The sequence below is a fragment of the Mya arenaria genome, chromosome 3 (assembly GCF_026914265.1).
Source record: "Mya arenaria isolate MELC-2E11 chromosome 3, ASM2691426v1".
In the NCBI taxonomy this organism is placed as follows: domain Eukaryota; kingdom Metazoa; phylum Mollusca; class Bivalvia; order Myida; family Myidae; genus Mya; species Mya arenaria.
In genome coordinates, this window is record NC_069124.1 from 32,363,749 (window position 1) to 32,381,362 (window position 17,614).

The following is a 17,614-nucleotide window of genomic DNA, read 5'->3' on the forward strand; positions in this document are numbered from 1 at the left end:
TAAAAGTGATTATTATCGGTCTCATACTAGCTCATATTGACAATTAGAGGATTGTTTTGAAGAAATAAAGTATTTTCTGATTTTGGGACCAGCGAATTCTAGTCCATTTAAAGGCGTCGTCACTATAAGTATCATCCATGGCCAAGAGTGTAATAGGTTCATTTCGACCCGAGCGTAGGGTGTTTTGCGGAAACGAGGTTTACCGAGTTTCCGCAAAACACCCTGCGCGAGGGTCGGGATGAAACTATCTTACACGAGCAGCTATGGTAGATGCTTTTTCTCCCACCTCAGTTAAAAATAATTAAGTGAAAATGTGTTTTTTGCTGGAACTCTTTTGTGCTTAGTGAAAATTATTGCGTATGGATATGCGACAATTCGTGGTTGTCATGGATATGCGCTCAGTGATTCCGATTATATTAATAGTCAAACAGGTCTTTAAATAGTCCTAAGGAGAGTGAAGCATTATTTCTTGAATGGTGCTTGAAAACTGTTTTCTGGTGACATTTGAAGCGAGAAATAATTAACTAGCGTTCTAAGTATTGCCACAAGACAAGGTTTCCATGATGCTACAGAAGACAGTCTTCAACAAGGGAGGTAAATACAATGTGGTGACCATAAAAAAGGAGTTCCATACGGGCATTGTATCCTCGCCCGTGGTCTTTTTTTCACAACTCTTCGTCCGCACAGTAACTCGATAACGGTTTATCTTAGGTCTATCGAACTTTAGCGGTAGATTTCCTTTAACGAGTAGGTCAAGGATACGGTCAACAGTCTTATGAAAATTCGTCCTCCTAGAAACTCTAGAACGGGTTGACCTAGAATCGACACTCTCACTAGGTTTCCCTTGACCATTATATGACCCCTGCTAATTTTAAGGACAAAAGTTAAAGGTAAAAAGGTTAACAGTCTCATGAGATCTTTGGCCGCAAAATAACTCGAGAAAGATTTGACCTAGAACCATGGACTTGAATGGTAGATTGCCATCAAACAGTAGATGACCCTTATTGTTTTTGGGGTTGGAAGGTCAATGATCACGACTGACAGTATTAAGAAGTTTGCCTTCGCAATAACTACAGATCAGTTTGATATTCGACCCTGAAACTTCATCATATGTTCATTGTTAGGTTGCCAATAATTTCAAATCACGTGACACAAATATCCTCCCTTGTCGGAGTTACCGGAAGTATTCATCGTTTCGAACAATAAGCTTGCATTTTTGTTCTATTTCCAGTCCTCCGCATTCGGACAGTTCATATCATGTTGTCTGGTTGTTGCGTGTGTTTATTTCTACGTGACGCGTGTAGCACGTGCAGAGACCCGGATGGACAATATTGGAGTCATATGGCTCACGTGGTGTACAGTTCTTCAAATCACGCCATTGTTGGATGTTGTAAGGATTATATATTTGTTTTGTTTTTATTCATCCATTATTTAAATCAATATGATTATATATATAAATAAATAATATATTATTAGGCTCGCTCTGTGGCATTTTTTAGTGATTGGTTTATGCACTGGAGACGGAAATGATTGATTTTAGCCTTTCGATTGTAAGTGAATGCACAGAAAAGTGTCATGGAAAATTAAGAATTAGAGAATGAAACTATTTTGACTACTGTAGAGTGATTTCGATTTATCTTTTGTTATTTTTTTCTTTTACCTAATTGGCAAAAGGTTTAAAAGAAATAATGTAATTTGTCGATTTCGATGCGTATAAACAAAGGCCCGGAGGACAATAACTCCATATGTGTACATGCACTTAGATTTATTATACGCATATGTACAAGTTCCGTGATGACTTCTACATATGTGTGCATGCACCTAGATTTATTATACGCATATGCACGTGTTCTGTGATGACTTCTACATATGTGTGCATGCACTTAGATTTATTATACGCATATGTAAGTGTTCCGCGATTACTTCTACATATGTGTGCATGCACCTAGATTTATTATACTCATATGTCCGTGTTCCGTGATGACTTTTACATATGTGTGTATGCACCTAGATTTATTATACTCATATGTCCGTGTTCCGTGATGACTTCTACATATGTGTGCATGCACTTAGATTTATTATACACATATGTACGTGTTCCGTGATGACTTCTACATATGTGTGTATGCACCTAGATTTATTATACACATATGTCCGTATTCCGTGATGACTTCTACATATGTGTGCATGCACTTAGATTTATTATACACATATGTCCGTGTTCCGTGATGACTTCTACATATGTGTACATGAACCTAGATTTATCATACACATATGTCCGTGTTCCGTGATTACTTCTACATATGTGTGTATGCACCTAGATTTATTATACACATATGTCCGTGTTCCGTGATGACTTCTACATATGTGTACATGAACCTAGATTTATTATACTCATATGTCCGTGTTCCGTGATGACTTCTACATATGTGTGCATGCACCTAGATTTATTATACTCATATGTCCGTGTTCCGTGATGACTTCTACATATGTGTGTATGCACCTAGATTTATTATACTCATATGTCCGTGTTCCGTGATGACTTCTACATATGTGTGCATGCACCTAGATTTATTATACTCATATGTCCGTGTTCCGTGATGACTTCTACATATGTGTGCATGCACCTAGATTTATTATACTCATATGTCCGTGTTCCGTGATGACTTCTACATATGTGTGCATGCACCTAGATTTATTATACTCATATGTCCGTGTTCCGTGATGACTTCTACATATGTGTGCATGCACTTAGATTTATTATACACATATGTAAGTGTTCCGTGATTACTTCTACATATGTGTGTATGCACCTAGATTTATTATACGCATATGTAAGTTTACCGGGTTGACTTCTACACATGTGTACGTGGGTGTACATGTTGTATTTAAGCTTTAACATTTTTCTGACAGTATGACGCTCTCTTGACTTAATTTGTTTTCCCGGGGTATATCAATTCATGTCAACCCTGCTTATTTCCGTCACCTATTACGACGTTTAAACTTATGTATTCCTCCATTCGAATTATGATGAAAATACTTTTTCACTCTTGAACCTATTCAACCGCATCTTTTATGTCTTGCATCAAAGTACGTCTTGTCGCCCCTGTGATGGCTCTAGTTTCAAGTCGGTTATGATAAACATAATAACACTAGCTAATAGCTATTTTCCGACACATAACATGGATTATCCAATAACAAGCAAACAAGTCGTCTAAAAAGAGAGATAAATAAATTTATACATGACATGTTGTAATAAAGTACAAGTATCTATTATAAATGCTTTTCAAAGTTCCAGCTCAAAATCGAGTTTTCAGCGTACATCTGACCATAGCAGAGTTTTCAGCGTACATCTGACCATAGCCGAGTTTTCAGCGTACATCTGACCATAGCCGAGTTTTCAGCGTACATCTGAACAGAGCAATGTGGTTATAATTAGTTACGATTAGAATAGCTATGTTTTGCATAGTGAAAATGGTGACAGTACTACACATTCCAATTTCATTTAAATGGAAGTATTCTTTATCACAGACTATTTGTTTATTACAGGCCCCTAACGTTGTTGGCGTGTTTTCATACGGTTGTCAGATGGCGGCAATTGCGGTTTACGGCAGGCAGCCTATCAAGACACGGATAGACTAATTACTGGCAAAACTCGCTATGTCAAAGTCATTTGGACCTCGGGGAATACTTCGAGAAAACGAACATTCGATGTAACCGAAATATAAAAAAGTGAATTACTTATTCCAAAACATCTAAAAAAGTTCGACATAAACAGAACATCGAGATAACAGAGTTCTACATAGCAAGTTTCCATTGTAGTAATTTTGATTATTCAACGTCCTCAGGGTATCATCCATCTGGCTAGCATTGTTGTTTTATGGTGCTAACATGTTTCTAACATATCAGTTTAAAGGGGCTATACACCGGAATATTCGAATGCAAGAAAAAAGAGAAAATTGTCAAACATTAACATACAATTTATATCGTTGTGTACAACGCATTGGATCTTGCTTACTACCACAGCGCCTTAGACAAATTCATTTTTTCGCAGTTTTTGCGTATTTTCAATTCGAAATCTACAGGGTTTGTATACAACGTAAGTCCCAGTAGGTTTAAAACTAGAGTTCGTTTGTTTATCATCACATTCACCTGCTAAATTGCTTCCTAAAAGGACGAAGAGTCCAAGGAAGCGAAAAACTGCTGCGAAACAACATAGACACAGAGCCCGACAGATCAACATCGGTGATGAAACTATTGATGGAAACTTTTGAAAGAATTACACGCTGCTGAAATTGACAGAAAGTTAGATAAAACGCTTATTGACAGGTTATTGTGTGAAAAGATCACGTGACTTGCAATGTGTTCGGAAATAAAAAAAAATCTGCGCATTTTTACGGAAACCATTTGAATGAGCGCTATTTTTAAACGGGGAAAATCTGCTGTGACTGCATATGAGCGGACACGATTGGTGCGTTTATTCTTGAAATCATGTATAATGGTGTGTTATCGGCCACATAATAGCGCGTTATGACAATTCTAAGCTTGTTTTGAAAAATAGTGTTTGCCGATTTTTTCCGGACCATCTGGTCTAATCCCTGTGAGAAACCAAAATAGTTCCTTTTGCCAGAAAGGTTATTTGGTGTATTGTTTTGTGTTTTAAATTGTACATTTACCGGTATCTCTACTTTTGTTTTTATACAATGGCTAGTTTTATTTTGCTCCGTGCAGGTGTTTTATTAAACAGAAATATTGTTTATAGCGGTTCTCATCAAAGTAATGGTCCTCAAAATGATTAAAAATTGGCATAAAGAGCCTAGATATTTTATTTAGCACTTATCTTAAAAGTATTTTGAGATAAAGAATCATAGACCTTCACAAACGTGTAAGTCTGCATGCGATATCAGTCTGCATGTGAACTCATTCATCTGGGTCAAGGCCAAGGTCACTGATGCTTAAAATTGTAAAAAAAAGTGTTTTACTCCTTATCTCTAGTTTAAATAAAACTAAAGTGATGACTATGGTATGCTGGTCTACTTCGAGTTGATATGTTTCGAGGTAAAAAGTATGTTAGACCACGCTCACTCTAATTCAACCAATCGGCATTCGCTATTTCATTGCTCCTTTTCTCATATACTCATTGTATAATCAGAAGTATATATACAACTCCTAAAACACGATTTCCTCGAGGCAAATTGGATCACATTTGATGAAGTTAAGCATGAAACCTTATTCATAGGCCAAGAAAATAATCTGTATTGTATCACCTATTTATACTTCTGTCATGGTCTAATAATAATCATTGAATATACTTTAATAGCAAACTGGAAACACTATTCCATAGTGGAACAAAACTAAATGAGGTTTAAAGAAACGAATTCAGTGGAACCAGAGTAGCTAAACATTATTTTAGTTGATCTTTCCACTTTTTAAGACGCTTAAATTTAGTTGTTACCTCTTGAGGTTTAGTTACATATTCAAAAAAGGTTCAATGCCATATACTTTTATCAGGAATTACGTTATAGTTTGTACAGGTCTCATTCCTCAATTGTACTGATTTATTATTTATATGCTGATAATGAAAACTTTAGGCATTTTGCACGTTTTATGGTTTGACCGTTCATCAGTAGGTATCTGTTTCATACAGAAAGTCCAAGGATGGCGTTCTCAGCACCGAACGTGGTGTATCGTCCGATGTATAAATATCAAGTCAACTTATCACCAAAAGCCCCTCCCCCCCCCCTCTACTCTACACACTACACAAACCACTGTGCCATATTTAAAGAAATAACTGACTTGTGCATGATGCTGTTGGCATTTTAGATAGTTTTTACGTATCTCTACTTGCGTTGGTAACTAGTTCAATGGCGGTTATTATACGTCCAAACAACAGTTAAAAATATTGAAAAAGCATTACATAACATTACATTTTCAGAGGTTACAAATCAAACATTTATTTGTAAGGCCATACCATGAACAAACAATGACCCTTTTTGATTTAAAAAATACAGATACGGTTCATGTCGATCTCAATATCAATTATATTTATGCAGAAAATGATATTCAATTTAGTTTTTTCGATACAGCAATTTCAGTTCTGGCAAATAGGTTAAAATCCTTGCCTTGCAATGTGTAAGGTAAACATTAATTCTCTAACCATAGAAAATTGAGTGATTGAGCCAAAGCCAAATACGCATTGTCTTCGGTATACAAAGTTAAATGGTATTTGGATTTTATGAGTCTTTATATTGAAGAACAAGAACCAAACCCCTCCTCCCTTGACGTTACGTGGTCTAAGTCGGAGAGACATCTCGTGGACGTATCTATGACAAATAAACCCTCGCTACGCTCGGGTATATATATCTATCATAGATACGTCCACTCGCTGTCTATCCTATACAAATTCACACTGCATTCACTGTCCTCTTGAATTTATACTTGGTGAAAAGGATTTCGTCTAAGACATCAAATTTTATTAAAATATCAGTGTGTTTTTTTATTCCTACTTAAACAATTTTTATACAAGACATTAGTGTTTGCTCAATTTTAGCGATTGGAGTATTTGTGGCGATGTGTTATATAAGTTAATACATAACCTCTGCAATATTAAAATGAATGTCGAAGTTGCCGAAACATATTAAATATCGGAGATTGAAAATTACTTTAAAACTTCTCAGATGCTGCTGAACTAATTACCCTTGAAGACGTATGTACAACGATTCACGAAGCAAACGTTTAGTGATCACAGTAAGTTTTTGACTACCGGAGTGGGGGGCGTGGGGGGGGGGGGGGCGTTTTAGTAAAGGATTTTAGTAGTTTCTTCAATTATCGTAAATCTGTTTTAAAGTCTCAAATGGCAAAACATCGATTTATTTTTAAACTTCGTTTTTATTTTCAATGTTGACAAAGTTTAATTCTCACAAATATGTAGTAAAATAGTGTAACTAAGATGATTTCAATTCACGACTAATTCGACTAAAATATTTATGAAAAAGCCCCTCGGATTAATTCCGATTCCCAAATTCATTTGCACATCTGCCTAAAGCCGACTGTAATTCATTTTCATTTGAAAGGAACTTGCTCATGTTTTTGTAAAATGCACTTCTTTGTGTGATGGAATAAAGTGTGGCAAATAATTAGGAGTGTTAAAACCAAGATATAGACGGCTGGAACCCTTCAACAAATGTTGATATATGCTCAAATATTCTCTTTGAAGACCACGATTTTAAACACCGTTAGTAACGCTTTTCAACAAAAGGCTTAAAGGTTGAGTTATTTTTATGTTTGAGTAGGAGTCCATGTGGGCGTGAGGTTTTGTTGTCAGTTTTCTTATTTTTCCTTGATTGTACCGGCGTGGGTCACACCCCACTAAAACAAGAATATCTTTTATATTTCAAGCACCGTATACTTCAAATTGGGTATCAGAGAGAAAAATAGTTATAATATAAGTGTATTCAGATGCATTAACCGGGGAACAAACGTGAGCGAGTCCCTTTAAGTTACATGCGTGGCTAAATAGTACACTGTGTTTATTGTTGTTGTTTTTGACGACTTCTGGGAAAGGTTGCTCATTTTAATTCTTAAAATCATTTAAAGAATACTAACCTTTTACAAATATCTACATCGATTTATTTTAAGTTTTACAGAAAACAACAACATCATAACTTCAATTTAAATGAGTTCAAGGGTCTCAAGGCATTATTATGATAATACTATGAAAACTACAGGGACAAGCCCAGTTGTCGAAAACCCTGTTTAGATGCACCAGGCAAGTGCTAAAACGACAATGAACTAGAGACACAAACATGTAAACACCACATACACAAATACGAACACTTCAAACAGACCATTCAATATAAGTTCAATACGCATCTAATACGTTAATTTGACAATTATGAAATTAAAACCGTTATCATTTTGAACAATCTATTCCGAACGATTGCAAAGTTATGAGTGGAATTACATGTTGACTCTTATTTCTTTTCTGAAATCGTTAACAATATCATTCAATTGATAGGTCAGCGAAAAGCTAAACTTATTAATTTACATGTATTCTTCAAAATATGTCTGAATAATAGCCACTTTAATAAAAAAAACATAATATTTGGTAGCAAAATCTCGCGAAACCTTGCAAAAATATTTTAATTTGAGAATAAACTAATCCTAAACTATATCCAGTTACTCCATATTTATGTGCACCCTTTGTTCGAGGTATGTGATTTGAATACTTTAGAGGATTGGCTGTTCCCAAAATCCTTAGTATGGAGGCCATAAAATAATGCAGGAAAGGAAGCAGCGCAAAAGGCTTAGCTAAGGAAATCAAAGTAATGAAGGTACTGCTGGATGTGATTTGGCTCATTAATATTACATTTTGACTTTCGTTTTATTCATGCCATAGGGTTATCCAAATACTGTTTTGAATCTTTTTTTAATGCTTCTTAAATAATATGGACGACATTAATATATGAATCATATTATTCATAGTATGTATATATATATTTTTTTTGTTTTTTCAATCACATATGATAACTAAACAATAATTCATGTGAGTTTTTTAAATGGCGGTTTCCCTTTGCGCATTCATATTTAATCCATCTGTAAGTTTTCCATATGCTATACAGCTTTTTGAATATGACATATAATTATAAGTATACTCTTTAGTATCTAATAAAAGCGAAACATTGTATTAAAATGTTAAAAATCTATATTATTGATACTTATATAAGTTTATTCTAAGGCAAAAAGTTGATTTAGTCGGAATAATTATTCAAGACTAAAATGTCTTGATCTATTCAAATTATTTTTTCCCGTAGATTTGTATCGTGGTTTCTATCCTTGATATGCCATTCATCAAATGAATCAGATCTGGGTATTTTGTTTATCCCATATCAACAATAATGTTCTGCATTGATAAGACATTGATGCAAATAGGCATATAATCACACCATTATAATGTGTTTCATCTTTTCATACGAATTAAACAACTTTGTGAAATGAAATGATGTACCAAAATAGAAAATTTCAAATAAGGAATAACGATCTTCAGGTAAATATGAATGCGGACTGTTACATAAGATGTCTTATAATATGCTATTTGGAATACACGTAATTAAGAATGTATTGAGTGGGTATCTAATACAAATGCCATATCAATAATGTAAAAAAGCAGTTATCTCATAATGGAAAAACTATGAACAGTGTATTTAAGAGGATTTTAACGAACGGAATGCGAGTGAACAAACCCCGCGTACAATCAAAAATAAATAAATATTATAATAAAAACTATGCACAGATATAAAACATCAATACAAGATGTGATTAGTGGTCAAGTTCACAATATGCATATATGAGCAATGTATGTATTATTAACTATGTAAGTTGTACAAGTCTAAATAAAATGTCTGTACTGTTCTGGTCTTTTCTGTTTGAATCTAAAACATACAGCTCCCAATCACGGTTAGTTTTGTGATCGCAGTAACAAATATGGAAATGGATTTAAAAAGATATGTCTAAAAGATAACTTCTTTTAAGCTGTTCTTGCCGAAATTGAGAGTGGGAAAAAAGCAACGACTGGGGTAGGCACCTTCTGGCCAGTCCACACCGCAGAGCACGCGGAGAAAGATGGACGAAGAGGTCAGCCCGCGTCAAGAGAGCGAATCGGCTGTCATGGACCCCAATGAAGAGTAAGATCACTTGCAAGAGAAAAGAAAACTATTGTAGTGCATTTTTCCATATTGGAAAATTATATACATAAGTGATATAATTCGATGAAAACTTAAGGGACAAACCCAGTAGTCAAAACTTGACAACATTATACCGGTGATAAAATGAGTTTATTATCATTTTAAAGCCCTTTCATCTTCATTTTTTCAGGGACTTTCCCACAGAAACTAAGGAAAAGGAAAACAAGTCCTCAAAATGCGGTGACACATTTTTGAAAATATGCAGAGTTGTTTTCTTTTTTGTTTTGGCGCTATTGCTGCTTTCATGCGGCATACTGCACAAGCTTTACTTCTTGACCCTTCTTAACAACCTATCACAGGTAAAACTCACCTCATTTGTTGCAATTAAATTTGCTCATTTGCTAGAAGTTTTTAAAAACATTTGATATGAAATCATATTTTTATTATTTATACCATAAAGGATTTAGCAGTTATAAACAGAATATTAAATTAAACTATTTCAAATATGTGTTTGGTGTTACAGTTTGTTGAAAAATCAACGACTGACAAATATCAGTTCTGCAAAAGTATAAAATGTCCACAAGTAGTCATACATGATATTATCATATAGATACGTATACAAATTTTGCGTAGACCAGTATGCAAATTAATGTAAAATGATACTATTGTTGGGGTATAATAAACCAACGACTTCCTTCTTTCAGTTCAGATTTGTTTACATAAAAGGTTTGAAAATTAGGTATCAAATCCATAAGATTAAAGTTCCTTTTTAGTCTAAAATTGAAGACAAGAAGAATCGAGCAATTTCAATTCTCGTGTGCATTGCATTTTTTGAATTCTTGACATCTCTTATAATTCTTTGGAGAGTTGTCTTCCAAGGTCAGAAGACTAAATGGACAAAACGTCACATAGCGGTAAGTCATCCTCCCTAAATCGATTGTTCTGCTGTTATGATTTAAATAATTTAAATGAATAGATATGACGATTGTATTACATGTATATTATTTGTCAGTTTGTTAAAGCTTAATATATAAACAAGTACATGCAATTAAATGATAATAATACATTTAAATATGCAGTTAAAATTCATTTAGACATTCAAGTACATGTTTTATTGACCATTTTAGACAGCTATCCTGCAGGCCGTGAGCACTATTGGAGAGGTCTATTTGATTATCTATGCGCTTCCATTACTGGACAGTTTGAGGGCATGTTTAGTTCTAACAACTCTACCAATTATTCCAAGCATCTGCCAGTTCGTGACTTTAATTTGTCGGCTTAAACAAAAGAGTCGCATCAGAAAGAGTTCTTTCCTCAAACTTTGTGTAGCTGGTTTCCCGGTTTTGGCACTGGCAGGGAGTGTTTTAGTATTCATGAAGTGGTTGATTCCTTTTGATAGCGACCCGCATCTAAAATGGGCGTTGCCAACTTTTTTGATATTGAAGTCATTATGCTATTTGGATAATTTCCTTTGCTTTAGAAGTAGAGCTGCATATGCTACACAACAAACAGCAGGGGAATTGAACTCCCAAGACTCGGAGACAAGCGAATCTAAAATAAAAGAGAAACAGTACAATGCCGAAAATAAACAAGAATTTATACGATTATCTGTTCGTTGGTTAACATGCTTAATGTTTATTATTTTGATAGTGCTGAATTTAGACATGAAACTGATTGAAACAATCACCAACAAAAACAATCTTGCAACTGAAACATTTCTGACAAACGAGAAATTCACACTGAATGGAAACATTTCGTCTAATTCAACAGTTTCGACTCCAGTGCAACCACATGACGGGACATTGATATCGACGAACCATTTCATTTTTAACCACTTAATGAAGTTTTATTTCCGCGTTAAGTTTGAAGTAGAATGATGGCATGTTCACTTGTGATTTCTCAATCGGCTTTGTTGGCTTGTCGATTGTCAATGCAGCAATTTTCATTTGCCTTGCCACTCATTCTTACCCCGCCGTTATCCACAATTGCTGTTGTAAGACTTTCCTGCAATAACTTTCTTGAAAGTATCCAGTACATAGTCGGAACTGATTTGACATGTTCTTTGCCTGTAGACTATCAGTTTTTCATAACGAGTGGTGCTTTGGCTTGGATTGCTGTAATCACGTTAACGTGGTACATCTGGGTTCCTCGGGTCGAGCGAATGGCAAAACAGGAAAGGTACAATAACAGGGGATTTAGTTATAGTAACATTTTAAAGACTTATGTCAGAAAATATGATAAGCAATATGATATATCTACATCTAAAGCTATCCGAAGTCAGATTATGTTCACGGTTTATAAAATAGAGTTCTAATATGGAAATTAAATTCATCTAGCAAATTAATGTATAAAAAGTTTGAATGTGTTAATGAGACTGTCGAATTTTACGTTTTTACGTTGATAGGTTTTTTTCTGGTTGTATTTTCGATTTCATCTTCCCCGATTTGAACATGCTCCTGCGAAGGAGAAATGACCATGAAATTGGAGAGCTCCATACGGACAGGATACAACAGAGGGATGACATTCCGAAAGTCATCATCTGCGTAACAATGTGGCACGAAACCTGTAAAGAAATGTGTCAGCTACTAAAGTCTATTTGCAGGTTTATAAATGTCTTGCTCGTCCCTGTATTGTTCATTGTATTATAGCTTATGAAAATAAGAAACTCGACTCTGGAAATTTTACTGCTTCTTTGAGGTAATATCGTTGCGTTACATCAATAACACAGCATGCTGTTTTTCATGTTTTACGTTTGAGAAAGTGATGAAAATTGTAAAACTATTTTTAAAGATATTTATATATCTTTCATTAAGAAATTACACCAGTGAACAATACTTTTTAATTGCCTGTTAATACCTTATGCCGCGAATAATAGTGTGCATACATTTTAATTCGAAGTATGAATTCCATCTAATTTTCTTATCACATTTTTTCAGATTAGATTTGCACTTATTTACTCGAGGTGAAGCCGACAACGAAGAAGGTGATGGAAAACAAGACACTGAAAAGAAAACACAAGACCCTGATAAAATTGAAGTTGAAGGTAAGTACACTAAGCAGAGTATGTTATGCATGTTTTAGTTTCAAACCAAACATATGTCAATTAACATCTGGTAAAACAATAAGCAATGTCTAAAGATATTGAAGTAAAATCTTCTATATTTCAGTGCAAATAGTATTTGACGACGCATTTTGCTCAACAAAAAACGGTCGAGAGGTTAATGAATATATGCTCCAGTTTATGCCATGTTTGCAAAAGGCCGTTGGGTATGTAGTAAGCTTTATTCCCGTAGTAAAATAGTGTAGAGGTGTATTTAGTTGCACAAACTATAAATTATCGGTAAATGTATTTGTAAGTTTGCAAACAAATCAAATTCATAACGGAATGCTGTTAAAATGTGTTTGAATGTTCCATAAGAAAATTTAAAACTTCGGTTTACCTTGAGCAACCGTATCACAGCGAAGTAAATCATATGTATTTGAATTTTAAGGAGCAGTTCATTGATGAAAAAAGTGGTACAGACACCTTATGGCGGAAAACTTATTCTTAAACTCCCAGGAGGAACACAAATGACGTTGCATTTGAAGGATAAGAAAAAGATAAGGGCCAGAAAACGTTGGTCTCAGGTAAAATATTTATATGAACAATTACAGAAAGCCTTTTAAAACATGAATTGTATATCGATGATGAGTTGGTGTGTGTGTGTGTGTGTGTTGTGTGTGTGGTGTGTGTGCGTGCGCGTGCGCGTGCGTGTGTGTGTGCGCGCGCGTTGTTTATGTCTTGATAGTTCGTTTGTGTCTCATATGTCGTTGGATCGGTATGTTATCACGAGAGCATGCACGGTAAATGGTAAATTGGCTTGTCCCTTTAGTTTGCATTACTTTAATACGTCATTGTAATAGTAGTCGGGCTGTATCAACATGTATCAAAATACCATGACCTTAATATCTACTTTCGTCATTATATCATTTAAGTTAAACAACCTGCATTTTATCACTTTTATTTCATACTGTCTTCTAATTTATTTTTATTTAACGTTTTCTTTTCCAATATAGGTGATGTATATGTACTATTGTCTGGTGTACAAAATGAGGAAGGCCTATCCAATAAAGTTTAAAGACATGGCAAGTTATTTTAATGATTATCAGCCATTTGGGATTTCATTTATATAAATTTATCAAATGAATTTAGTAAAACATTTGCTTACTATATATGTGTGTACTATTATTTCATTTATGACGTGTTTTATAATAAAATTGATTTACTGTACAGCTGAAGAACACATTCATTTTAACCCTTGACGGTGATGTAGACTTTGAGCCGGAGTCAGTCCTACGAATGATGGATCGAATGAAGATGAACAGCCGTGTCGGAGCAGTTTGTGGTAGAATTCACCCCATAGGATCAGGTAGTTCTATGAGCATTTAACTCTTTTTTTTGATAAAATGATATGCATTTTGTCAATAACTTTATGTTTTTTCATTATTTATCTTTATTCACATCTAACAATTATTCACTTAAGGTCCAATGGTCTGGTACCAACAATTCGAATATGCAGTCGGACACTGGCTTCAAAAAGCAAGCGAACATATCTTTGGTTCTGTGCTCTGTTGTCCTGGATGCTTTTCTTTATTTCGAGCATCTGCCCTAGTTGACGATAACGTCTTGAAAACGTACACCAAAGAGCCAACGGAAGGAATTCACCTTGTGCAGTTTGAACAAGGCGAGGACAGATGGCTTTGCACCCTGCTCCTTAAACGAGGATACAAGATAGACTACTGCGCAGCCTCAGATGCAAAAACGTTTGCACCAGAAAACTTTTGGGATTTTTTTGTTCAAAGACGGCGCTGGTCACCATCAACAATGGCAAACATGATGGACTTGGTCCTTTCTTGGAAACAACTAGTCCAAAACAACAGAGAAATCAACCATTTGTTCATGCTTTATCAATTGGTGCTAGTTATAACAAGTGTGTTAGCTCCTGGAACTGTCATTCTTATGATAGCAGGGTCATTCAGTACGGTATTAGGTTTAACGCCATGGTATGCCTTTTTCGTTGCCGTGACTCCGGTAGTTTTGTTCGCAGTGTTATGCCTGACAGTGTCTCAGAAAAAGCAACTCAATGTAGCCGCAATACTAAGCACAGCATATTCACTTGTAATGGTTATTGTTACAATCGGCACAATGGTAAACATCACAAACGAGACAGTTCTTTCTCCTACCGTGATCTTCCTCATATCTATCGGTCTAGTATTACTGATATCTGCGTTGCTTCACCCTAAAGAGTTCACATGCTTGTTTCCTGGCTTGCTTTATTTCGTTTCTGTGCCTTCTACATTTATTTTTCTGACAGTGTTTTACGTGTGCAATCTACATGACATCAGTTGGGGTATTCGAGAATCCAAATCACAATCAACTCAGTCTGAAGTAAAAAGTGGAAAGAAATCGTTTGTGCGTTTGCTTTTTACTCTAGTTCGACATATCCTGCAGGCAAAACTCGCTAAAATCAACTCCAAAGGTTCAACTTCGGACGATATTGAGAGACAACAATGCGAACAAGGTGAGGAAAAAATAGATCATGAGGACGATAGCTACTGGATAAAGGTACAATTAACAGACTCAAAACAAAACTTTGAAACAATTCAGCTCGAGGAAGCTGAAGAGGAATTTTGGACAAAATATATAAACAAGTATTTGAAACCACTAGAAAGCAACAGGAAACTTCAAGAAAAATTTAATCGTGAATTAATGGCGTTAAGGAACAACTGTGTGTACGGTTTCTTTATGTTGAACTTAATGCTAGCATTAGCACTGTTGCAATTACAAGTAAGCAAAGAAAGGTTATATGAATCATTATCAATAATGTTTCTGTCAATTTTTGCAATTTTACTTTTGATCCAATTCATCTTTATGCTTTTTTATCGATGGAAAACTTTCTGCCATATTATTTCAAGCACTGAGGTGTTTGGGTGCCGCTGTTTAAAACGAACAAAGACTAAAGCGCAATAATTTGAAGAACACATGAAAGGGCATGGGAAAGGTTAAAAATCAGATAAGCCGCCGCCTGATTATAAAAATAAGCTTGCTGCGTATCATAACGACGGCTATAATAAAACTAATGATGATACGCATCTCCTTCATAAAGTAAACAAGAGTCAAGGACATTTATGGTTCCGCAACATAAAACAAAGCGGAGAACATCAACACCCATGACTTTCAAAAACAAATGAAAGAGTTTGAGCATGATTTGGGGGAAGAGGTAGAATCTGATGAGCCGCCGCCTGATTATTTGCACGAGCCTGATTTTGATCATAACGACAGCGATGATGAACCTTCATTAAGATAACCGAACTCAAGGAAATACGTCTTTACTGGCACAAAATACAATGTGTGCGCAATATAAAAAATGCTATTGCTGATGGTTGTTTTGAAGACCTGGAATGAAATACACTAACGCCAATATTCATGGGGGAAAATAATTCATATCAGCGGATACAATAACAATGATAATATATCCCATATTGAAAGCAAAAACTACATCCATGTTAATCAATATTGTATGTTCGTATCTATCTGTTATCTGTTCTTTTTTATTGATGGTTTATTTTTCATTCTTGTGCGGTCAGTTTGTGGTATTTGTATTTATGTATGTGGTGTTTACACGTGTGTGTCCTTTGTTCATTGTCGTTCAGGCCCTTACCATGTGCATCTAAACAAGGTTTATTTAACAAATCATTTCTTGACTACTGGGCTTGTCCCTGTTATTTTCACTGTATTATTTTAATATAGCACTAAAACGTTAGCTAATAAACTCATGTTTAAAACATTTTAATTTTTATTTCGCTTTATACTTATATCTGAATAATATCTCAAAATGTGCATTTGTTTTATTTGATATTCGTTTTAAATTATGTATGGTTCATTAAAGCGTGCAAACATTTCATTTTTGCAGTTTTTGCTTTAAAAAAAACGATGTCGAATGTATAGATTAACACTAACACAAATTGAAGTTTGATTACTTTCCAGCACCAATACGTTTATGCATCGTAACGGTAGACACTCTTTGAGTATTTCAATTTAAACAGCTAAAAAGTTATGCGTATTAGAAAAGAGATCGTTCACAAACACACATATTCATTGTATGGATAATAAGAGGGTATCCAGAGTTTCAGATTATTAGCTAATTTCAAGATTATTTTTGCGAATATTCACTACTGCTGAATTATGGCAAGCAGTAGATATAATAGCAATATATATAGGTTAGTGCAATATAGTTGTTGAGGTATGCCGGTATGCCCCAAAGTTGAGTTTGACTCTTTGAATGCAAACAGTTGTCACTGGAATTTATCGCCAATAGCAATGCACATCTTCTGGTCGTCAATAAACGACTTGTAGTATTAGGGTATAAACATGTTGAGTTTGAGGCCTGGATAAGGGGAAGGAACGGAATATTCTCCGGTGTTATCGAGGCTGAAGCCAAACTCCTCATCATGCTGTCTTGTGCGTCTTACGCAACCACTTGGGATTTTCAGAGGATACATTTCATGTCAGTGATGACATACTCATTGGACGTTATATAACATCAAATGTTGACAATGCGCGCGACACATCAATATCCTTATTATGTACATTCTCTGACATAGATCAGGCATATAAAGTTGGGCATACAAACATTTGTATTTCCCGTGAATTCCCTCGAACAATTCAGGATGCCCGCAGACAACTTTTGCCAGAATAAGAGTCTGCGTGAGTTCCACGGCATGGAGAAAGTGACCATTATCTTTCCGGCATTCTAACATTTGACATTTGTCTAGGCTATAACTAAAATTAGGGCCACCGTATCAAGCGGGTAACGTACACTTGGCGTTATTTATAAGTATGTTTTAAATGTTTTTTAAGTAAATACATTTGGTTACAATTGACCTTACGA

General features: G+C 35.1%; 1 protein-coding gene across 2 annotated transcripts; it reads left to right on the forward strand.

The window, feature by feature from the left end:
• Positions 1–6,617: 6,617 nt before the first annotated feature.
• Positions 6,618–16,627, forward strand: LOC128226595 (chitin synthase chs-2-like). Of its 2 annotated transcripts, none has more exons than XM_052936550.1 (12): positions 6,618–6,747; positions 9,532–9,683; positions 9,874–10,042; positions 10,446–10,597; positions 10,811–11,861; positions 12,088–12,285; positions 12,620–12,726; positions 12,851–12,950; positions 13,175–13,310; positions 13,740–13,808; positions 13,957–14,092; positions 14,207–16,627. In XM_052936550.1, the coding sequence occupies exons 5-12, from the start codon at positions 11,557–11,559 to the stop codon at positions 15,691–15,693; spliced, it is 2,538 nt and encodes an 845-aa protein (XP_052792510.1). In that variant the 5' UTR covers positions 6,618–6,747; positions 9,532–9,683; positions 9,874–10,042; positions 10,446–10,597; positions 10,811–11,556; the 3' UTR covers positions 15,694–16,627. The 2 variants fall into 2 exon arrangements, with proteins under 2 accessions (XP_052792510.1, XP_052792509.1); XM_052936549.1 differs by having other exon boundaries at positions 10,457–10,597.
• The last annotated feature ends 987 nt before the right edge of the window (positions 16,628–17,614 follow it).